Here is a 26,135-nt window from a genome sequence, read left to right as displayed (position 1 = left end):
ATCAAACCATAAGCAACGTATGCAAGTGAAACATTGTTCAAACTAAATACCCAAGCAACAACAGACAAACTGCAGAAAGTGGATAGAAGAATTCTCCGGACAAATTAGTAATAAAAAGAACATCAGGTTGATGGCCAGTGGAGACTTTTGCCCAATTCAGTAATTTACAAGGAAAGTGAATCAATTATTGACACGATGAGAAAATGGAGGATTGCATTTTTTGGACACATATATTGTTTACCAAATTTTAGACTCCTAAAACAGCTTTTTGATTTTTTTTGGAATAGTAAAACAAAATACACTTGGTTTAAAGAAATACAAATGGATTTGGGTGATTGAAAATTATTACGGAGCAAATTGAAAATAGAGAAGAGAAGATGATTCTAAACAACAAATACACAAAACTATCACTTAAATCATCAAAACGTAAGCAGTATGTTATATCAGCAGACGAAAGGGCTGCAAGATCATCTAGAATGAAAAAGTTTTGGGATCAAGTTTTAAAAACTGAATTTATTTTTGATGTACTTACTTTTTGAAGATTTTATTGTATAGGGTTGATTTTGGTGCTCCAATGTGGGCATAAACAATGTAAATAAATAAATAATTATTATTATTAACACTATCAAGTTTCATATGCAAGTTATTCCATGACTGTAAGTCGAAATGTATTGTTTAAATTGGCGACTTCACCCTTCGCTTTAGCCCGTATCATCTCAATCAGATTATATTGACAATGATATTGGGTAGCGGGTAGGGACCTTCCTCGGAGGCAGCCCTACCCAGGGAGTGGCGCCTATGCCTATGTGAGTCCCAGAGCTCACTGACCCAGTGTGTAACATCTGGTAAGAGTCCCAGCTCAGCATTACGAGTGAAGACCTCAACGGCATCTACAGCGGAGAAGATAAACTTCAGTATGGTGGAAATGGCGGAAGAGGCAGCCCTGGACTGGGCGATAAATAAAAGTACAATATAAAGAGGCCAATGGCTTCAAGCAGATGAGGCTCTTTAGGAGGGCTGATGGTCCCTTAGTAGAGGAAATGCTACTGAAATACCATTACTCTACGGTTTGCTCTGCGAAGAAGATGGGCTTCGGTACAGCGAGTGAAGTGGAAGAGAAAATGCCAGACAGACTGGCTATGAAGGCGCAGCTTGGTTTTTCTCGAGTCAGCGGCAGTTCGTTGCAGTTTCGGCGTTTGACACCACGTCTTATGCTTATGTGCCGTGGTGAATGATTCCGAAATCATAGTGTGTGGGTCACTTCCTGGCAAGTTGCGATCCACCTTAAACAAAACCACACCAATGGCACATTCTTTAGCTGTCACTTTTCACTCTAAGTCCAATGGCAATGGGATAAGGACAGTGGAGGCAGGTTCTCCGGCGAAACCAGAAGCTTTCAGTTTGGACCTGCACGTTGGTTCTAAGAATTGTGACTACTTGGGAATTTGGTCCTGCACCCGTGTTTGGACAGGCCTATTTAGGATTACTGCTGCCCACCACAAGTGGGGAAGGCCCTAGAAAAGGTGGGCTAAACATCAGAACTCGCACTTTTGTCCAGCTGGGCGACCATGGAATGTCTGAACACTGCTTGACACGAAAGAGAGTTACGAACCTGAAAGGAGAACAGCTCTTGTTGCCCATGAGCTTTCTAGATTGAATATTGATGTAGCTGCTTTGACTGAAACAAGATTATCCAATGAAAGCATTGAATCCAGTTCAGGATATATCATCTTTTTGAAGGGGAAGGATGATAGAGAGCATCATATTCATGTTAGATTTGCTGTGAAGATGAATATGGTTGCTAATCACCAGTTTGTCCGAACTGGAATTAGTGAAAGACTTACGTCTCTCCGTATACCACTCTCTGGAGATAGTTTCTCATTCTCATCTCTGCTTATGCTCCTACATTAGATACTGATTAAGATCCTAAGAAACAGTTCTATAACATGCTTTCCACAATGATCTCCATTGTACCAACTAAAGATAAGCTCTTCCTTCTAGGTGACTTCAATGCTAAAGTAGGGAAGGATCTGCTATGGGAAAATGTGATGGGCAAACAAGGACTCGGTACTTGCAATGCCAACAGATTGGTGCTTCTCGGTCTGTGTACCAAACATAAACTTTCCGTAACTAATACGCAGTTCCACGTACCTAATTGCTTCAAGAGCACATGGATGCACCCTCGCTCTGAGCATTGGCACATCCTTGACTACATCGTCACTTGACAATGTGATAAGAAGGATGTCTGTATTAGTAGGACAGCTAATGATGATTGCTGGATGAATCACAAGCTACTGTTATCGCAACTTAGGATCAGTCTTCATCATAAACCACCCTGGCATTTTCAAACCCCATCCAGGCAGAAGTTTGATGAATCTAAATTTCAGGATGGTCCCACTGCCATCAATTTCCACAACATGATCTCTGACATGCTGACAAATGCTCCAGTCAACACAAAAAACATAGAGCAGGAATGAGCTACATTGTGGAAAGTAATCACAGAATCAGCTGAGAAAACCATTGGTTTTAAGAAAAAGGTAAGACAAGACTGGTTTGATGACGACAACAACAAAGAAATTTTATGTGGCACCTAGGCTAAGCCCGTCTATCCCTTCTTCAAGATCCATCTTCAGATGCAAAGAAAGAACACTTTCTCAAACTCAGGCTTAAATGTCAGGCGCAAATAAGAGAGATAAAGAATAACTGGTGGCAGCACAAAGTTCAGGAACTGCAAAGTATGTCTGATGCCCAAGACCTGTGCAACTTGTATGCAGGAATAAACATTATATGGCCCAACTCGCTTCTCCTTTGGGACACTGAAAGCTGTTGATACTGCTACCTCTATTACTGATAGTTGAGAAATCCTAGAGCGTTGGAAAGAACATTTCTCCACTCTTCTTAATTGGAGTTTCTCGATGATGTGTCTCTACATCCCCAACAACCATGGATGGCTCTCCCACCAACATTCAAGGAATTCAATGCTGCTCTCAGTAAACTGAAACCTGGCAAGGCTCCTGGCCCAGACAACATTCCTCTGGAATTGATTCAAAGCAAAGGCCTACCTCTAAAGATTAGATTTCATATGCTTATCCTCTTAATATGGGAAACCTGTGAAAAACTGGGTGACCTTAAAATACCACTATCATTACTCTCTTCAAAAAAGGTGTTCGTAGTAACTATCAAGTTATATCATTGCTATCTATAGCAGGTAAAACTCTTGTTAGAAATTAGCTCAATCACCTGCAGATTATTTCTGAGAGGATTCGATCCGAGTCACAGTGCGGTTTTTGAATGTCCAGAGGCACAACAGATATGATCTTCTGTGCAAGGCAAATCCAGGAAAAGTGCAGAGAGCAACAGACTCCTATATACCTAGTGTTTTATGGCCTGTGAAAGGCTTTCAACTCAGTTCCAAGACCAGCTATGTGGACAGTACTGAAACACTTTCGCTGTCCGCAGCATTTTGTAATTCTGGTCAAGGCTCTTCATGATAACACGTCTGGGCAAATCATTCATCAAAATATTATCTCTGATCCATTTTCAATCACTCATGGATTGAAACAGGGATGTTTGCTTGTTCAATCTTTATCTAGCTGCCATGCTATATGGAACATCTAAAGATAACAAGGTGTAAAAGGTCAGATATTGCTTCGATGGGGGACTGTTCAATCTAGCTCGACCGTTCCCAAAAGCTTACCAAGATTTCCTCCGTTACGGAATTGCAATATGCAGATGACGTTGCCACCCCTGCTCTCACACCTGATGAGCTACAACAATCTGTCAATTGTTTCAAGAGTGCTTGCGATCGTTTTGGTCTCTCTATTAATGTCCAGAAAACCAAAGTATTCACACAGCCTGCACCTGGGTTGAACCTCCCAGCTTTGAATATCTCCATTGCAGCTAAATCTGTGGTGGGACCTGCGATGCTTTATAGTGTAGAAACTTGAACGATCACAAAAACCCAAGAGAGAAAGATGGAAGTGGCAGAAGTGAGAATGTTAAGATGGATGAGCAGAGTTACAAGAAAGGATAGAGTAAGGAATGATTACATCAGAGTATCCGTGAAAGTGGGACCCTTAGGAAAGAAGGTTCACGAAAATAGGCTAAGATGGTATCGACGTGTGCAGAGAAGAGAGGAGGACTACGTGGGGAAAAGAATTGGAAACCTGGAAATTGAAAGGTCAAGGAAGAGAAGAAGACCAAAAATGAGATGGAAAGACAAGGTAGAAGGGGATCTAAGAGAAAAAGGTTGGAAGAGGAAGAAGTATAGGATATACATTTATGGAAGAGAAGAATCCACCAAAGCAATGCTGATCCTACGTGATATGGGAAAAGGCCAAGATGTTGAAGAATTGGGGATACTCCTCTGGAGCAGGTCGACCATTTTTTATATCTAGGAAGTATCCTCTCAACAAATGCTAACTGCTCACAAGATGTGGATAGGAGAACAGGTGCTGCCCACTCAGCATTTGGACGTTTATCCTGTTGTCTTCATGAATAACCTTACAATGCATACCAAGATCATGGTTTACCATGTCGTCGTCATATCAACACTGCTTTAAGGTTGTGAAACTTGGACCCTCTACCGTCAGGATATTGAAAAGGTAGAGCGCTTTCATCTGCAAAAACTTAGATCCATCTTGAACATTAAATGAGAGGACTGTGTCACCAACCTTGCAGTTCTTGAGAAAGCGGTTGCTATAAGCATTGAGGCTACCATCACTGGCCACTGTCTCAGATGGATAGCGAACGTCCGCTGCATGAGTGAAACCAGGCTTCTTCGTCAACTCCTGTATGGTGAACTCTGCTCTGGCACAAGAGTTTATGGAACCCCTTTAAGACGTTTCAAGGATCAGCTAAAGCATACTATGAAAAGAGCTGGAAGTAACACTCAGTTCTAGGGATACGCTTGCTGAGAATCGTACACTTTGGTACCACACTGCTTCCACATCAGTTATGGTGTTTGAACAGGAACGACGACAACGTGAAGAGGATAAACGACAAGCACGGAAGCTCCGTCAAAGCCGCCCCGCCCTTCCCCAGCCATTCCATGTGATCTGTGTGGACGTATGTTTCATGCAAAGACTGAGCTACTAAGTCATATGAAACATATTCACAAAGCATTGTGAGTGTGTAAATGTAAACTGCTGAAGAATATGTTTACTGGGATTAGAGTTGCAGCTGACGACAATATGGGGACAAGCAGTTAATTTCGTAGTGCAATTCCAATGCGACCTGATCTAATTCATACTTTTTTTCAACTGTTTTAAGTGGTATGACATGGGCTTGTAACTCTACCTTTTTGTCTGTTGGATTATATGAAATGTTGTGTTCCTGCAGCCACTGTTGTATATCTGATTTGCGAGAGCTCGTGATGGGCAGTTTGTCTGTTACTTTAATAACAACAACAATAATAATAATTGCTTTACGTCCCACTAACTACTTTTACGGTTTTAAGGTGCTGAAATTTAGTCCCACAGGAGTTCTTTTACATGCCAGTAAATCTACCGAAACGAGGCTGACGTATTTGAGCACCTTTAAATACCACCGGACTGAGCCAGGATTGAACCTGCCAAGTTCAGGTCAGAAGGCCAGCGCCTCAATCGTCTGAGCCACTCAGCCCGGAGGTCTGTTACTTTCGAATGGTAGTTAGTGTTATCCATTATTATGATCGGTCCCTCTTCCAGGTAATTCAGAACACTTACTGTTGCATACGAAGCCTGGTTTTCGCCGACTCTACATGACATGATCAGCCTGCCTCCTTTTCCTACGGGTACTCGCAGGCTCCCTCTTCCGGATGAATCTTGCCATATGTCCTTCAAGTGGTTCTGATTAATCCAGGTTTCATCCAGGTCCATAGAGTATGTTTGCACTGTATGAAAATATTTTATTCTGGCAGCAACAATGTTGCTTCTTTCTAAAAGGAACTTCTTGCCGTCATTTGTTTCACTTGTATTTGAAGTTGAGGGATTATGATAACGTGTATATGGAAGAGACAGAGCCGTAATAGTTACAGTTTATTTACCGAGCTTGATAGCTGCAGTCGCTTAAGTGCGGCCACTATCCAGTATTTGGGAGATAGTGGGTTCGAACCCCCATTGTCGGCAGCCCTGAAGATGATTTTCTGTGGTTTTCCATTTTTACACTAGGCAAATGCTGGGGCTGTACCTTAAATAAGGCCTTGGCTGCTCCCTTCCTACTCCTAGCCCTTTCCTGTCCCATCGTCACCATAAGACCTATTTGTGTCGGTAAAAAAAAAGTTAATTTTCCCTTTCAATAAGCACACCAATTTCTTAGTTGTTAGAAATTCTCCATTATCATACAAGCCAAATATTGTTTGACGTTAAACACACTTTTCAAAATTGTTGAAATTTATTGCACGTTTCTGAACTGTGCGATGTTTTCCTGGTGATCTAAGGGTGGGCTTATTCCCTGGAATATTGGACATGTTGTGTACACTCACATTGCAAGCTTGAGCCATCAGCTCCTGGCTTTGTGAAATATTTCTGTTCTCACATACTTCTGTATTTGAAATGATCTTTAAAAAGTCATATATACTGTATATTATATTTTCACCTGACTTGTGTAAAACTTTACGAGTAATACCGCTATCAAGTGTCCGACTGCTACTCGGCTTGCTAAGACACATTATGAATACACAACTTCAGCTGACAGCACGTCTTAAACTTCGACAACACTAACTTGATACCGCAGTACTGTCGCCTTATTGCTTGTATTTCGCCGAGAGATCTTCCAAACACACTTCCCCAGCGAACCTGAATATTACAGCACCTTCTCATCTTTCTCACTCATGTGGGAGAAACAGATGTTGAAACTATCCCTTCATTTCAGAGGCAGATAGTATCTCATGAATTCCTGGTCACAGAATCACAGGGTTTGGATGGACAGCTTTAGTATTTTTAGCACTATTACATAACATCACCAAAACAATTGAATCTGTAATAATTTTCGTGCATGAAAAGAAATTTAGATATCGAACACTGCTTGCCAGCACGTTTGTTTGTTTGTTTGTTTGTTTGTTTGTTTGTTTGTTTGTTTGTTTGTTTGTTTGTTTGTTTGTTTGTTCCATTGGCTGGCTTGGATGGGCAAGCAATTTTGGCTCCTCCCTCATATTCATAGTTGTTCTATGTTTGGTATAGTCACAAGTGTAAGTGCACAGTAAAACACTAGATAAGCACAACTTAAAGTCACACGGTTGTTTTTTACGTTACTTGTGCAAGGAAAATATAATTTTCCTCTATTTTACACTCGCTGAATTAAGAATTTACATACTGACATGAGTTACTGTGACAGTAAACTACTATAGAAATATTTGAACTGGACTGTGTTCGGCTCATGGTTGCAAGTTTTGACATACAATACGTAACACATGATAGATGGTGTTGTAGTAAGATAGCTAGTCAGTATGGGTTTGAAATTTTAGTGTAGAAATTTAAAAAAAAATTCTAAACAAATTTGTTTCTCTTCAACATCATGAGTTCCAAATAATTTTCTACCACTGGGGCAGGCTCGTCTGGGCCTACAGTATTGCGGAACTTGCCTCATGCTGCTAGGCTGTTGTAACTTTGATACACTCCCGATAAGCCTTTTGACGTTGGACATTGGTAACTGTGATCTCCTTGAAAATGTGACAAGCTGATCTGTTTTCTCAAATGTGTTTTCAATATTTTTTGAAGTCTTTTATTGTCTATGTTCACTACTTGAAGTTTTTTGCTGGATACATGTAGAACCCACAGGGATGAATCAAACTGCACCTCATATGACAAGAGTCCAGAGGTACACTGATTGTTAGCTACATGGCACAGCAATTTTAGTACCTCAAGTGCCGAAGTTGAACTCTCCTACCTAGATATAGCTCCTTCTTCTTTAAAACGAGATATTAAACACAGTCATTGCAACGCTGTGTATATTTCAGTTAGTTTTTTTGTAACGCTCACTGATCCGAGTAAGTTCTAAAACTATAGACATATTCTCTATCAAAAAATTAAAAAAAAAAAAAGAATGAACGATTCTTCCTGGATATCAGTTTGACTTCTTGGGGTAACTTCACCATTATTCGTTGATTGCACAAAGTGTGTGCATAAACTATTGGCACTGTATTGACATGAAAATTAATATTATTCCTCCATTGTGCAGTATATGTATTGTGTAAACTTGCTATATTAATAAGTCCATTCTGAGCATTTTTCGCTTCCTTTGTATACCTTCACCACTAGTTCAGTACGACGGCTTCTCTTCTGTTTGAGCTAGTTCAGTTCTGTCCCACGATACCTGTGCTGCCTTCCGAGATCAAGAATGAAGTAACAGTATGTGCAACATTTCGAGCGCTATAGCCCTTGCCTAATTCAACCACACTTCATATTGTAAATTACCTATGTAATATTCTGTTATTTGATGTTAAATTGGTAGTCTGTTGAGGCATATGTAGAGCATGGATTGAAGATATAATTAGTTTGAATTCACTCTGAATTAATTCAAATATTATATTAGTAGAGCTGAATATTAAATGTGTCTGATTAGAATATATGCAGTCTTCTCAGGAATGACAGGGCAGCCATAGTATTGGGTGGGATAAAGGGCCAAGTATTGATGTCGCCATCTAATCAGTTTAGAATTACATAAAGTGAAAGACCTGAAAATGTAGACCGAAAAATGTATCAACCCTTTGTTGTTGTTTTTTTTCATCAAGGTTTATGAACTTCATGGTATTGGTCCGTATTGAACTGAGATAACATATAAATTATACATGGGAGAGTTTTCCACCTATTCACTACTAAGTTGTATTTACAATGTTATTTACATTACATGGGACTAGTTTCAACCCTACTCGGGGTCATCATCAGCCATACTAAACATACACAATATTTCACGAAATCCTAAAAACATGTTTCTAAGCAGTAAGGATCTTATGAATATATAATTTACAATATGAAGTGTGGTTGAATTAGGCAAGGGCTATGGCGCTCAAAATGTTGCAAATGAAAGTGAAATGTTACGTGTGACATACATGAGCAATAAATAATACAAGTACACTAAACATGCTAAAAAGTCTGGAATAAAAGTACAAATGAGATGCTCTGTGTTGTAGGTTAAGAATTTCAGTATGATTTTAGACTCATAAAATTCGGTAGGTCCTGGTAATACATAACGGTTGTGGACCGAGTGCTATGGTACTAAGAATTAACACAATGTAAACTGACACACACATAAAAATATACAAGTACTGTATGTACAATGTCTGTGTAACAAAATGCGTAGTTGATACTCTCTAGAAGAAGAGTTAACTATACACTGTATCAGCTTAAGTGGAGAATTTGGTACTTGGTGTATTAAGTAACAAAGTTTTTTTTCACAGACAGTTACAATATTTGATAATAATATTCTGTTATTTGATTTATGTTTTTCGTTTTTTCATGTAGTTTGCATCATTTTTCAATGAACTGTAGTAATAACAATGCAAAGTCAATTTCTTCTTCTTCCTGGTCTTCTCCACAATTTATTGAACTGAAGATCATTACGCTTGCCATTCAGCCAAGAAACCAGACAGTGAAAACCCCATTTATCAGCAAAAATTGAATATGTAAATTTGGTAAAATTTATACAGGGCTTGGATGTTTAGGAAAAATCCTATTTCTTTCTTTGTCTCTATTTTCTTGCCTGATTGGGTTTTGGTGCAAATCATGTTGGTTATCATCACAATTAAGTGATTTTTATTTGTCATATAAATGCATATTTTGGCTATTTTTTGTCACAAGGTCATATTTTTAGCTTTCATAGAAACGTAGTAATTCGGCAGTTTGACGACAGCTGTAGCTGTGCAAATTCATCTTCAACTTACTGAATGTGAACTAGTGTTCACAAAACTGCTTCTCGGTATCACATTTGCAGTTAATACAAGTGGAATACCCTTTGTATAGAATGAAGGTCATTGACCGTACTGCATCTTTTACCTCACCCGCTGTACTCTGCAACCCGGTCTCCCATTTAGAGACAGAAATAATCCTGAAAACCCAGCCCAGCAGTGAGCTAATTACTTCTGGCAGTCACTCACTTGTCTTTGTTCAGATATTAGAACCTCAACCTCCTTTCACTTTCACACGCGTCAGTTTACAGTAAATTGTATCCCAGCACACATTCCAGTATGCCTAAGGAAAAGTTTTCTACTAGTGTTAAGTTATGAAGCTTTGTTAAGGAATTTGGAGAAGAATATTTCTGTACAGGCAGTTTAGTTTTATTTTGCAAGTTGTTTGTGAAGTGAAAATCGTGGCTGAAAAACGTTTTAATATGCAACAACATTGTAACATGGCAGAACACAGCAGCAATCAAACGACAAAATTATGAAACGACAACATGTTGATTAAAAGAGGCAGCAATTGATATTCGATAAGGCTGTTACATCCTCAGCGATACTCAGATGTTCAGTTCGTTCAAAGGAACTTTGTGAGATGATAGTGTCTGCAAACATTCCTCTAAGCAAGGTGAACTATCCCCATTTCAAGAATTTCCTGGAGAAACCCACAAAGAAATCTCTTCCTACAGAATCAACCCTGCGAAAAAACTATTTACCGTGTTGCTACGAAGATACTCTATATCAAATACGACAATATGTAGCAGACAATAAGATTTGGATATTTATTGATGAGACTATGAACGCTGCAGGTAGATATGTAGGGAATGTAATAATTGGAACACTCCGTGCTGATCACCCTGGGGAAACCTCAGAAATTTTAGAGAGAGCAAATCATTCAACGATTGCAATTCTTTTTGATAATGCACTAAAAATTTTGTGGAAGGATGAAATTAAACAGGAAAACGTTCTTCTCTTTGTTACTGATGCTGCTTCATACATGGTTGAAGCTGCCGAAGACCTCAGGATGTTATTCACCTCACTTGCCTTGTGCATGCTCTGCATAGGGTGGCAGAAGAAATTTGTGGACATTTTCCTGAAGTTGATACAATAATATCTAATGTTTTTTTTTTTTTGAAAGCACGACTGCAGTTTGAGACTTCCAAGGAGTTAGCTCCTTTGACACCATTCCCTCCACAGCCAGTTCTTATTAGGTTGTGGATGTCGCTCGATGCTGCCAAGTATTACTGCGAAAACTACTCCACTATCAAAAACATTGTTAACGGTTTCAACAAAGATGATGCTTGTTCTATCAAGATTGCACAGGAATTGTTTTCCAGTAGTTTCTCAGAAAGTCTGGTATATATTAAGTCGAACTTTGGAATTATATTGAGTGTAATTACTTGTTTAGAAGCTGCTAGCTTAGAAATTCATGCAAGTATTGAAATTGTGAGAAGTGTTGTACTTTTAGTACAACAATCACATGGAATAATTGGGGTCGGTGTAAAACGGAAATTTCAAAACATGCTTAATCTAAATGACTGTTTTCGCTGTGTGTGCAAGATAAATTATGTTCTTAGAGGAGAAAGTACCAGTACCATTCAAGATGAGTGTATTCACGATAGCAGTGATTTAACATTATATAAATATGCACCAATAACGTCTTGTAAACATAGAAAGGAGCTTCTCTTCTTACAAGAATGTGTTAAGTGACAGCTGGAGGTCTTTCGCACCTGATGCTTTGAAGATACACTTCAATTCCACCCACGGAGAAGAATGAAAAATGTACGCGAGTTTAAACTATAGGCGCTGCTACCTAACCATAATGTACTGAAAGACATGTACTTAATTCATTTCATAGTGTTCAATTTCATTTTAATGCATTTGAAAAATATCAATGACATCTGGGCTTAAACATTCCAAAATGTTTAAAAAAATACATTGATTTCTTGTATTTCAAACCACCAATGCGGGTGCAAACATGTTTTCACTTTTGAAATGTTGTGTGATCTGATAATCTTAGGGAACTTAATACTTTATATGTAAGTATTCACAAATGTTTGGTAAGTGAATCAAGGACAATAGACTGTGAATAACTGCTAAACATGAATATTCAGAAAATTATTATGAGAGTAAGAATAAAGAATTTAGTTAACAAATATGTATCAAAGGAATTGCCGCTTTGATTTATAATTTATTGTAAAATGGCCATATTTAGATTAAGAATTTTTGGGTCATATTTTGTAATTTTTACATCATATTTTGTCACTTTTGAGGTCATATTTGCTTACTTATTTGGGCTATTTTTAGGTCTTAAACATCCGAGTCCTAATAAGTACTAATAGTTTTAAAAATCTGAACATTGTTTTATAAGTTATAATGAATGTACTGTATATTCATTGTGCAGAATTTTGTTTAAATAGTATTCAGAGTTGCTGAGCTATAAAAAATTGAACTTCACTAAATTGAAGCCATCTATTCTGGGAGTGGGGGTTTTGATTCTAAGCACAAAATTTTTTGCCGTAAAGTGCAGAAATATTTCTTAAATTCAGAACTGTTTAGTCACTTTCATAAACACCTAAATAAATTTGCCTTGAAATTGCTTGTCATAAACATAGCTGGAACACTTAGTAAGCAAGAATATTATACAACATAATGATGCCAAATATGAATCAAATTGTTGCTAATTTCTTCTACTTCTGCTTTCTTCCCTCTTTCTATTCCCTGATGTTCTTGTAAGTTGCATAGGTACTAAATTATTAAATATGATTTCAGTTAATTCAGACAGAACGGACCATTCCCATAGCAATAGCAGTTCCAGTGAATCTGTATCATCTTCTAGAGACTTCACTAACCATGCTAGTTATCCTCTCGTGTCACCACAAAAGCATAAAAGAGGAGGTAAGTTTTAATTGTTTTATATATCCAGTACGTTTATCAGCATCTTTCATCCTTTTTTATGGAACACAAGCTTTTCAGAATATACTTATACAGTTAATACTTCTTGTTATTCAGGTATTGCTGGCTCGAAGATGGAATGTCATTATGCTACCAGCTACCGACCCCATGATTCGTAAGTATCTAATTATCCTGGTTTTTACTACTAGTCATTTCTAAGTACTGTAAGGTAGCTGATGTTTCAGTATTATGCGTTTCTCTTTTAAGACTCTAGTACTGCTATTTTAATATTTATATTATTTGTGTACTGCTTGTGACAAGAATGTAAAAACATAAATTTTACTCCAAAATATATGTTGGAGTTTGAACTATGAAAATTCTTGCTGTAGTCAAAGTGTTCTTTTCTTTTCTTCAATCTGTGTTAATTTTACGTGTGGCTGTAATTATTATCAGAGATATTAATACATAGTGTTAATGAGCAATTTCATTGCCAAGATATTGAAACACAGGTATGTGAAGGTAATGGATGAGTTTGAATAGATACAGAAACTAGTAGAAATGGTTATTGGATTTCTGTGCTAGTGTGAGATTGTCTGTGCCAGGCTGAGGGGCTCAGACAGTTGAGGTGCTGGCCTTCTGACCCCAACTTGGCAGGGTCGATCCTGGTTCAGTCCGGTGGTATTTGAAGGTGCTCAAATACGACAGCCTCGTGTCCGTAGATTTACTGGCACGTAAAATAACTCCTGTGGGACTAAATTCCGGCACCTCAGCATCTCTGAAAACCGTAAAAGTAGTTAGTGGGACATAAAGCCAATAATATTATTAGAGATAGTCTGTTCAGGCTTCAGCATGGAGGCTGGTTGGGTCCTCAAATACTACCACCAAAGATTATACGGTTATAGTCTGTTAGGTTATCAACCCAGAGACTGGTTAGATCCTCAGATAGCACCACTAAAGGTTATGCAGTTATGGGGAAACTGCAAAAACCATGGCCACACTTTAATGAGGTGTACTAGGTACGGTGAGGAGTGAGGTTGTTAGTGAAGGATTAACCATTGCAGATTTAATTTGTATCACAATGTCACTTATTTCTATAGCTTGGGAATGTATTACTACTAAAGAACAACAGAGCTTACAATCACTAATTCTAGGCTGCCAGAGAAAACGAGTATAAGTTAGAAAATGGCCAAAATAAGGTAAGTCCACATTGTGAGTCCTGAAAGGGATTTTGATCTTTGGTCTAAGTAGTATAAGTCAGAACTAAACTATTTGACCGCCTGTGGGTGAGGGACGGTACCCACTGCCTGTTATAAGAGGTGACTAAAAGGGGCCCCAAGTGCTCTCAACTTGGGAGCGTGGGTTGGCAACCACGGTGCCCTTAACTGAGTCCTGGCATTGCTTCCACTTAGGTGCCACTCATCACTTTCATCTATCCTGTCCGACCTCCTTTGGTCAACTCTTGTTCTTTTCTGACCCCGGCAGTATTAGAGTACTTGTGGCCTAGGGAGTCTTTTATTTTCACGCCCTTCATGGATCTTGTCTTTTTTTTGTTTGGTACTTCATTTTTCAAAGTGCCGGATCCATTTATTTATCCCCTGTGGATGGGGCGCGCAGACACAGAATACACCCATGATATCTCCTAACTGTCGTAAGAGGCAACTATATTGGGCGACCAAGGAATGATGGAACTAGACCCATGAGATTACTTGTGATTAGTACGATTAAGTGAGGAACACCATGGGTCGACTTTACTTGCAATTACATTGAGACCTTGTTAGTGCGTTCATCATTAGCACATTTTCCCGCTTAGCACGTCGTAGATTCAAAGTCCCGATTCTCATTGTATTAAATCTATAAAAATACCTCACATATCGCATCACGGATTTTTGCTATTACTGCTTACAGTAGTACGATCACATATTTCCTAGCCCTGAAAAGGTTATTTGTCATCGCTTGTGAAAGAAACATGATTTCCAACTCAGGTAAGAGTCTTCGCCACAGTTGCATGATTACGGAAAAGAGCCTTAAATTTCTGAACTTCACAGGATAAGTTGCACCATAGGGAGCAAGCCGTTAGCCTCAAGAATGTTCAGTTTTGCTTGCTGGTTAGCAGCGAGATTGCTGAATGACACAGTGAGCCTATTTGTGCTTATATTTCACATTCCATTCAGAAGTTAGAAGTTTACTTTGTGTTGAGTTGTGCAGTGAAGTGTAAAGAATATTTGTTGCTTGATATGGTGGCTTATACAGTAAAACCTTGTTAATTCGAAGTCGTTGGGACGCAAAAATCGGACTTCGAATTACGTGATTTCGAATTAACTGCCAACACATACTTCGGAGATGCCAACCCTTGCTTTGTCACAATGTATTCTAAGACCCGTTCCTGCATGCAATTAACCTTGAGTTACAGTTTAAGCATCTCAAATGCCATGAAAAAAAAAAAAAAAAAAGCCTATTTCCAAAATGTATCCAACAAGGTGCATTTACAGTATTCAAATAATGCACTTGGCTAACTCACCGGCAAACACAACCTCACGCAATGAAATCAAAAGAAAGAAAACATGATTCAAAGACGAGGAGAAATCTATACTGGCTCCCGTGTGGATTGCTGTACCGTATGCATTTTAGATGCCTTGTGCTTGCACAGAATGTACCCGATGTGCTTAAAACATCGCGGCTTATCAAATTTTCCTATGACGAGGGGAGAAAGTCTCTCACTTCCGTCCACATTACAACAATAGTACAGTGACTATACTTGTACGATTTCCCGCCATGGCACTTCTGAGACCCATTAATTCATGCAATCACCTTGATTCTCAGTTTAAACTTTTCAAATGCCATGGAAAACACTATTTCAGAAATGTATTCAAATAATGCAGTTGTATAAAACAATGGCAAACGTAACCTCACGCAACGAAATTAAGAAAAACACGAGTCAAAGACGAAGAAAAATTATGCTGGCACCCCTATGCAAATGCTTTATCTTTTGAATTACTGTACTGTTTGCATTTTTAGATGCCTTGTACTGGCATGGAAAGTGCCCGACGCCCTTAAAACATCATGGCTTTTCGAACTTTCCTACGATGGGGGAAGGAAGTCTCTCACTTCTGTGTGCAGTGTGCACTGCATAGCAACACAGTACATTTCCCGACTGGCAATTCTCTCCTTTAAAACCATAAGTCCGTTTGGCCTCAGCATTTAAAAAAATTAAATAAACAAACAATGCAGTTTCATCGGCATTGACAATATTGTTTGGTGCGTACGAATTGATTATAGGCTATAAGCCACGCTTTTTCGCCAACTGTCGGCATCGCCAGAGTTCGCGGATTCTAACTCCCCACACACTGCCTGCTACGTGATATTACGGCGTTCCTTAAAATGCCGAATACAAAATAATTACGATTCCGCTCGAACATAGCAGATATGAAGCACACTGTAGACATGCCGAAGTAGGTGGAAGTGCGCAAAGTTACCCCTGCACGTTCCGGAAGACGTGTTCTTTCATGATGCGGAGAAATTTTTAATTTAAATTACTCTGTAAAATGCTATTTTTAAAAAATGTAAAGGCAGTTTCGAATTAAAAGTCTGAATTTCGGTAAGTAACGGGACCGATATTGTTTAATTCGAATTACGAATTATCGGTATTTTGAATTAAACGATTTAAATAACATGCAAAACTGTACCTCATGTTTCCGGGAATGAGAGCTGCTTTGAATTAGGCGAGATTTTGAATTAACTGATTTCGAATTATCGATGTTCTACTGTATCTGGATTAGGAACATAATTGTGTGTAATTGACTAGCGTGGTGCGTATTTGTCTTGTGATAGCCTAGTTATGGATACAGAAAAATTCATGAAATTCCTTACTAATGAAGACAAAATTACAGTCAGAAAGTGGACTGGTGTCCACATCGGGAATGTTGAACTTGCACCTTCGAGTTTCTACCAAAGGGTAGAGATGGGTCCACGTGAATTGCATTGGTTCCCCTGTGTACAGAATGGGTCTGCGTTACGTATCTTGGGTCTACATTGCCTATGATTAGTACCACTATGTGAGCAACACCATGAATATACATGGCCTATGATTAGTTCCACAACCTGAGGAACACCACAGGAATACTGGCGCCCGTGTTTAGTCCCACTAAGTGATAACACCACGGGTCTACATTGCTCGTGAGTAGTACCCTTATGTGAGTAATACGATGGGTCTGTGTCAACCCGTGAGTGGTGCCATTATGTTTAACGTAGCATGAGTCTACATTACCTGTGATTAGAACCACCATAAGAGGAATACCATAGTTCTGCTTTACCAATGATTAGTACAGTTACGAGGGGCCGTTGACCTGGATTTTTTTACCCCTTTGGACAACAAGCATCATGTCAGAATATGAGGCATTGTGAATTGGATCCACTGATGTTTTGCATTAATGGTCATTTTTCATCATCATTTGTTTTAGATTTTAGTCAGTGGATACATTTCATTGAAAGGGGGTAGCAGCAGCCTTTCGGAAGTTGCAAGGGCGGCAGTCTAGATGATTGACTGATATGGCCTTGTAATAATACTCAACATGGCTTACCTGTGTGGATACTGCTACACAGCTGAAAGCAACGGGAAACCACAGCCGTAACTAACACCTGAGGACATGCAGCTCTCTCTATATGAATGATTACTGATGATGGCTTCCTCCCGGGTAAAATATTCCGGAGGTAAACTAGTCCCACATTCGGATCTCCATCAGGAAGATGGATACTGACATTCTGCGAGTCGGAGCATGGAATGATAAAAGTTTGAATCGTTGTGGTAGGTTAGAGAACCTGAAAAGGGAGATGGATAGACTAAAGTTAGATGTAGTTGGTATAAGTGAAGTACGTTGGCAGGAAGAACAGGATTTTCGGTCAGGCGACTACCGAATTATCAACACAAAATCAAACAGGGGAAATGCAGGTGTTGGTTTAATAATGAATAAGAAAATAGGGCAGCGGGTAAGCTACTGTGACCAGCATAGTGAAAGAATTATTGTCGTCAAGATAGACACCAAACCAATGCCCACCACAATAGTGCAGGTCTATATGCCTACTAGTTCAGCAGATGATGAGGAAATTGAAAAAATATATGAAGAGATAGAAGATTTAATACAATATGTAAAAGGTGACGAGAATCTAATTGTGATGGGAGACTGGAATGCAGTGGTAGGCCAAGGAGGAGAAGGTAATACAGTAGGAGAATTCGGACTGGGACAAAGGAACGAAAGAGGAAGTCAGCTCGTTGAATTCTGCAGTGATCGTAATTTAGTCCTTGCCAATACTTGGTTCAAACACCACAAACAACGGCTGTATACGTGAACGAGACCTGGAGACACTGGAAGGTATCAAATAGACTTCATTATGATTAGGCAGAGATTCAGAAACCAAGTGTTGGATTGCAAAACTTTCCCAGGAACAGATGTGGACTCTGACCACAACTTGTTGGTCATGAAATGCCATCTGAAGAAATTGAAGAAAGGAATGAATGCAAAATGATGGGATCTAGACAAGTTGAAAGAAAAGAGTGTGAGGGATTGTTTCAAGGAACATGTGGCACAAGGGCTAAATGAAAAGGCTGAAGAAAACACAATAGAGGAAGAGTGGATAGTCATGAAAAATGAAGTCAGTAGGGCTGCTGAAGAGATGTTAGGAAGGAAGAAAAGATCACCTAAGAATCAGTGGGTAACTCAGGAGATACTAGACGTGATTGATGAACGATGAAAATACAAGAATGCTAGAAATGAAGAGGGCAGAAAAGAATACAGGCGATTAAAGAATGAAGTGGATAGAAATTGCAAGGTAGCTAAGGAAGACTGGCTGAAGGAGAAGTGCAAGGATGTCGAAGGTTGTATGGTCCTGGGAAAGGTTGATGCTGCATACAGGAAAATCAAGGAAATCTTTGGAGAAAGGAAATCTAGGTGTATGAATATTAAGAGCTCAGATGGAAAGCCAACTCTAGGGAAAGAACAAAGCAGAAAGATGGCAAGAACATATCCAACAGTTGTAATAAGGTAAAGATGTAGATAATTTGATTCTGGAACAAAAGGGGCTGTTGATGCTGATGAAATGGGAGACCCAATTTTGAGGTCAAAGTTTGACGGAGCTGTGAGAAACCTAAATAGAAACAAGGCACCTGGAATTGATGACATTCCTTCTGAATTACTGACTGCCTTAGGAGAAAGCAGTGTGGCAAGGTTATTCCATTTAGTGTGAAAGATGTATGAGACAGGAGAAGTCCCGTCTGATTTTCGGCAGAATGTTGTTATACCTATTCCCAAAAAAGCCGGTGCTGACAGGTGTGAAGACTACAGCACCATTAGTTTAGTATCTCATGCCTGCAAAATTTTAACACGTATTATTTACAGAAGAATGGATAAACAAGTTGAATCTGTGTTGGGAGAAGATCAATTGGCTTCAGAAGAAATGTAGGAACACATGAAGCAATCCTGACTTTACATCTGATCTTAGAGGATCGAATCAAGGAGGACAAGCCCACGTACATGGCATTCGTAGATCTAGAAAAGGCATTCGATAATATTGATTGGACCAAGCTATTTACGATTCTGAAAGTGATTGGGATCAGATACCAAAAATGAAGAATTATCTACAATCTGTATAAAAATCAGTCTGCAGTGATAAAAATCAAGGGCTTTGAAAAAGATGCAGCAATCCAGGAAGGAGTGAGGCAAGGCTGCAGTTTTTCCCCCCTCCTCTTCATTGTTTACATAGAACAGGCAGTAAAGGAAATCAAAGATGAATTTGGAAAGGGAATCACAATTCAAGGAGAGGAAATCAAAACCTTGAGATTTGCCGATGATATTGTTATTTTATCTGAGACTGCAGAAGATCTCGAGAAGCTGCTGAATGGTATGGACGAAGTATTGGGTAAGGAGTACAAGATGAAATAAGTACAAAACAAAAGTAATGTAGTACAGTCGAACAAAGGCAGGTGATGCAGGAAATATTAAATTAGGAAATGAAGTCTTAAAGGAAAGGACATAAAATGCAGACCAGCACAAGCAAGGAAGAGCTTTCTTAAGAAATGAAATTTGCTCACTCCAAAAATTGATGTAGGAATTAGAAAGATGTTTTTGAAGACTTTCGTGTGGAGCGTGGCGTTGTATGGAAGTGAAACATGGACGATAACTAGCTCAGAAAGAAGGAGAATAGAAGCTTTTGAAATGTGGTGTTACAGAAGAATGCTGAAGGTGTGATGGATAGATCGAATCACGAATGTAGAGATACTGAATCGAATTGGTGAGAGGAGATCGATTTGGCTAAATTTGACGAGAAGAAGGGATAGAATGATAGGACACACCTTAAGACACCCAGGACTTGTTCAGTTGGTTTTTGAAGGAAGTGTAGGTGGTAAGAACAGTAGGGGTAGACCAAGGTATGAATATGACAAGCAGATTAGAGCAGATGCAGGATGCAGTAGTTACGTAGAAATGAAAAGGTTACCACAGGATACGGTGGCATGGAGGGCTGCATCAAACCAGTCTATGGACTGATGACTCAAACAACATTTTGAAGTTTTAATTATCGTTTCATCTTGTTGCACCGTGTACCATTATGGGCCTATGACCTAGCTGTTAGGCCCCTTCAATCATCATCATCATCATCATCTAAACTATGTGTACAATATTTCATTTGGTTGTAACAGTACAAGTAAATATCATAGGTTATGAATTTCTTTACGGTCCGTACTGACAATTGATCACTATCAAAGTGTAGAGAAGGGTCCACCTATTCAATACTATTATCTTGTATAGTGTCCTATATAATTGGGACTAGTTTCGACCCCATATATACTGGGTCATCTTCACCTACTGTCTGACTTGTTTGTTGAATGGTCAGCGTACTGGCCTTCAGTACAGAGGGTCCCAGGTTCAATTCCCAGCTGGGTTGGGGATTTTAACCTTCATTGGTTAATTCCAGTGGCCCGCGGGCTGGGTGTTTGTGCTGTCCCCAACATCCCTGCAACTCACCCACCACACATAACACTACCCTCCACCACAATAACACGCAGTTACCTACACATGGCACATGCTGCCCACCCTTGTCGGATGGTCTGCCTTGCAAGGGCTGCACTCGGCTAGAAATAGCCAAATGAAATTATTATCTTCAGCTACGAACCAGTTGGAAAAACATGCTCACATACAACCAATAATAAAGTAAATAATCTGTTATGTCTCAATTTACAAACCAAATTTAAAACATTGATGAAGTCCGAACAACACATCCAAAATTGAAATCAAATGACACATCTAAACTGCTGCGATTGGTGCCGAACAATGTCGTCGCTCCTACAGCAACCAAATGTTCCTGAGGTGATCTGAGTTCCAACTCCCAGATCAATTATAATCTGAGTTGAAACTAGTCCCAATTATATAGGAGACTATACAAGCTAATGGTATGGAATAGGTGGACCCTTCTCTACCCTTTGATAGTACAAGTTAATAGGGCAGAAGAGTAAAAGTAATTTTTCTAACTTATATTCATTTTCCGTGGCAGCCTAGAATTTTAAGTTGGGTAATTTTAGGATAAATAGAAGTACGCCACCAAACAACGCTGTATGGCACATTTTCCATTTTTTGCAGTAGAGGCAAAAAACTAAAAAAAAAAAAAAAGAAATAATAATAATTTAGTCCTTATATCACGGAAACAGGCACGTTACATCATCACAATACATATTAAACCGTAATCAGCTCTCTATAATCAAATGTTTCAACATCAAAGCAGTTTTAAAGCGAATATCAGTCGAACAATTATGTATGGAATAATGCTGTATGTTATTTATTGATGAAGTTAATAATAAGACATGAATTTCTAACCTTATAAACAGAAAATAAACAAAGAAAAGCCTCAAAAACAACATAATAGAGTAACACTTGTAAGTGTAAGTACTGTAAGTACTTGTGTTAGCACACACTCCTTAAAACCAAATTTTACAAGCATATCACTTCAAAACTAATATAACAGTTTTAATATATTTCAAAGAGTACACACTTTTTCTTCTAATATCACAAATTGTTAAATCAGTTGGCAGGTAAGGGTCAGTTCATGTTACACATGCAGAGGAATGTTAAGCAGCCGTGATCCAGTCTTGGTCAAGATTTCCCCTGCGTATTTTAAATGGAAGTGTTCTTGCTAGTCATTCTGTGCTGTGACTGTTGCACCACTTTCAGCCCCTGAATATTAATGTTTTGCCTCGTTTATGATTAATTATCAGTATATATGCACAATAAAATAATAAGAAACCTTATTTCGTTCAAATGTCGTCAAATGTAGTGTGGCAGCTAATGTGTTAAAATTATAATCCATTTTTCACAATGGTACCTACATTCGATATCATTCGTAACATTTAAAAATAATATGAATATAATACATACATTAATGTATAGGAACATGAATATCATGAATGGCTGTCTGGAGAACGGAAATTTTGTGTACTGCAGTAGGAATAACACATACATTGTTCGACTCATCTTGTATGGAAGACTCTTTCAAACCACCTCTTTGCCTTTTGTATGGCAATCTGGAGTCCTTTAACATCTTCCATTTCAAACCATTCCACTGAGGCATGGTAATTTGTCATTTCCTTGACCTATTATTTTGGCATGCAGTTGAAAGTACTTTTTAGAATCTATGAACTTGTGTGTTGTTATTATTCCACAAATTTTGTTTTGTTCTTTTGTTATTTTATTAAAGGAATACTAGATATTTGGATTCCAGTTTATTCTGATAGGAGAATTGAGTATAGACCTAGAGATAACTTTTAACCATTATTTATGACTTCTTATACTGTAGTTAAAATGTCTTCCTGCATTAGGTATTCTTTCATTTTAAAGTATTGTAAATTCTTACGTACAATACTTGTATTTAGTGTTCTGTAATATTAAAATGGGTTATGAAGGAAATAGTATTAACAGCATCTTATACTAGAAGTTCATAGATTTATCACTGGGCTACATTTTAAATTTTAACATAAATAATCTGTATATTTTTGCATTTGAAACTGACCATGAAGTGGACTGTTGTTTGCAGTAATATAAAGCTGAAGTCATGTGTAACTTAGAAAAAGAATAATCTTCATTATACAGTTGCTCTTTCATATGGTTCAGTATTCTCTTCCTTTGGGAAATGTTGTAGGTCCATTTTGAACAGGACTTGGATCATGGATCACAGGCTTCATCTACATGACCTGTTATTGTAAGTGAATAAATGGAAAATCCTGGTTTTTTTTTTTAAAGAAACATTAATCTGTCTTTTAACAAAAATTTTATCAAGTATCTCCTTATTGGAAGCTGTAGTACTTGATTAATTTTTTCATGTTTTGGATATTTGTCATAATTTGATCATAAGTATGTGAAGGAAAATCTTTCTAAATGAAATCTTAAACAGCAGAATTCTTTGCGATAAGAATGATGATGAAATCACACTTGAGGAAGTAGGGTGAATATACTGCAGTGCTACAAAGGAGCAGGCGTGGACAAACTTCAGTGAGAAATGGTTAAATTTATTGGCAAGCAGGATTAAAATGGCTGGGTAGAGTAATGGATTAGTTGCAATTGCACCAATCATAGGCAGGGGAACAGGAAGGAATGCAAGAACTATTGAGGTATCCCTCCGTGGATCAGTCGTAGTGTGTCGGTGTCCAGATCCGTAGATAGCAGGTCAAACCCTACAAGAGTTATCAGTTTTTTGAAGGGCAGAGAGTAGTCCATTCATCACTCTATGCTGTATACTGTAAACATTTAAAAGATCTGGTGACACACTTAGTTTAAACACAGCCGTGGATTGCCAGGCTGAAATCAGTCTGGTAGAGTAATATGAAATGTCAAAATTGAAATACAGACAGCATGTCTGCACATGGTAACTGAGGCCATATGATTGTTATTTCCTTGACCAGGAGTGGCTATAAATGTGTTCTTCTTTTTTTTTTACGTTGCACCGACACAGATAGGTCTTACAGCGACGATGGGACAGGGAAGGGCTAGGAGTGGGAAGGAAGCAGCCGTGGCCTTAAGTAAGGTACAGCCCCAGTATTTGCCTGGTATGCAAATGGGAAACCATGGAAAACCATCTTTAGGGCTGCCGACAGTGGGGTTCGAACCCACTATCTCCCGAATACTGGATACTGTTACATGTAACAGGGAACAAGGAACAAGGAGTAGAAACACAAAAGCAAGCAGTCACCATAATGTAACAAGTACCACGAGGCATTATAGTAGCAGTCAAAGGGACGCACGGTCATTTAAATATTGTAAAAAGAAAACATATCAACACCTCAAGATTTTTGGATTGACGTCCCTTTTGACTAAGCTCTCATAAAAACAGTCTACTTCAAATGTAAAATCTGCTCGTCATATCAAGACTAGTTCGAGGAAACAGAAGCATTGCTCAAATCAACACATGAAGCAGAATATTTCCAATGCATTTAAGATTTTAAGCTTTAGACACTTTTGAGTTTTAATGGAATTTTCGACTCAAATTTTAATACAATAAGTCAACTAACAATTGTTTTTAAAAAACAAAGAACTTGAGAATTTTAGCCAAATCTCGTTATTGTGAAGATATTACCGTGTTTTGGACGTCAATGTCATTAGAATTAATTTTAGCACTGTCATTTAAATTGTTAAACTGTCCATTGTGTTTACAAATGCCTATGTTTACGTATTTTACCACTTCGTTTTTAGAATCATAATTAAGTACAAATAAGTTATAAGCAAATTAACAATGACAGGTCTTAACCTTGAGATATATTACAAAGGCTGAGGATGCTTGAAACCAAGCGAAACATGTCCCTTTTAATGTAGTGTTGTAGCAATGTGAACTTCTAACAACACAAAATCGATTGTACTGAAAAGACGGAATAGAAAAATAAAAAATACAAATTTGTATGCAAATTACTGGATACTGGCTGCACTTAAGCGACTGCAGCTATCGAACTCGGTATGTGTTCAATAATACTCCAGAAAGGTTAGTCATTTACCTTCCAAAATGGGAGGGAAGTTAATATTCCATTATACTGTATTTATTTGAAAATTAGCATTTTCAAGGCTGAATTGATGCCAGTTGGGAAAAAACCTAAGAGGCCAGGTCTGGAATTCAAAACCTGAACAGGTTGATCATTTAGAGTAATTAAGTAAATAAAATCAAGATATAGCTAATATAGTATTATTTTTTTAAGAAAGAAGAGAGTTGTATACTCCTTGTCAAGAAAGAAATCGAACTTGTCTGTATCAGAATGAGTATTTTTCAATATAGCACACCTAAGGCAGAAAAGATAAACAATCCAGTAAAACATGTTGAAAGGTGAAAGATGATCAAGAAAACTAGTCAGGAAGTCCATAATGCACTCACGCTGGAAACCTAGATATAACTACTGAAAAGTCTCGGAACAAAGGATTCACAAACTGGCTGGAGGTAGCAGCAAACAACTGAAACATACGATTTTGAATGATGGAGCTGCATCAACATTTATGATAATTGTTGAAAAAGTGTCATCATGAGAGTGCAAATAGTTAATATCATGGTAGCTTCCTTCTAATCCTAGCCCTCTTCTTTAAAAATTTCCAAAACATTTAAGATAATATTAATGTACTGCAGCTCTAGTGAGGTAGATCATTCCTTGCGCTTGACCTGTATTTCTTCTTACCTTGACATTTAAAATCTTCTGAGGAGTAAGGTGAGTCCAATAATATTTCTAAATTTATGCCTAGCTCTAACATTGCCAGCAAAAGCTTTCGCTGAATAACAGTCTCACTTTATGCGCCAGATACGTGCTTTTATTTTCAAGCAGGAAGTAAAAGAGAAGTTATAAGAGGTAAAAGTTCAGCTAATATTAATGAATATAATCCATAACCCATCATGCTTGAATACATAATTGTGTGCATTTTTTTTTCTTTTACCTTACGGTGGAGGGAATAAGAAAAAAACCAAGAGACAGAATAAACTTGTTTAAAGTTATGTATGTTACCTAGTTCCAATCCAAAGTGTATACATATTTACTAAAGATGTTAGCCTCTCTCTCTTCTTTTTCCAACTTAATCTCATAAAATATGGAACTTATATATAGAAAGGTTGGAACATGCATAGGAACACCTAACAGGATAAGCACAGTAGGTTGGTGTGGGAAGAGGGAACATGCGGAAAGAGGAGACAAAGTATAAATTTGAAAATAGGAAATAACAAGGACAGTCTCTATACATTCGTACATTGCTGTTGTTGAAATATCTTCATTTCTGCTCATTACACCGGTTTAGGAAATCAAATTATGCCATAGAAACACCAGCTTCTACACACATACTTTTATTACAAGCTGTTGATAACAACCAAGCAT

The 26,135-nt window shown here is 38.2% G+C and overlaps 1 protein-coding gene across 3 annotated transcripts in view; it reads left to right on the top strand.

Annotated features, from left to right (window-relative positions):
- The window catches only part of Graf (GTPase regulator associated with FAK), a 711,082-nt gene that overhangs the window by 655,178 nt on the left and 29,769 nt on the right, over window positions 1-26,135 (top strand). For all 3 annotated transcript variants that reach the window (XM_067142923.2, XM_067142924.2, XM_067142926.2), the window contains 2 exons: window positions 12,644-12,769; window positions 12,884-12,941. In XM_067142923.2, coding sequence (XP_066999024.2) covers window positions 12,644-12,769; window positions 12,884-12,941 — 184 coding nt within the window. The remainder of the gene's footprint in view (window positions 1-12,643; window positions 12,770-12,883; window positions 12,942-26,135) is intronic.

This window comes from Anabrus simplex, chromosome 3, assembly GCF_040414725.1.
Source record: "Anabrus simplex isolate iqAnaSimp1 chromosome 3, ASM4041472v1, whole genome shotgun sequence".
Classification (NCBI taxonomy): domain Eukaryota; kingdom Metazoa; phylum Arthropoda; class Insecta; order Orthoptera; family Tettigoniidae; genus Anabrus; species Anabrus simplex.
This window is presented reverse-complemented; position numbering and strand designations above follow the sequence as displayed.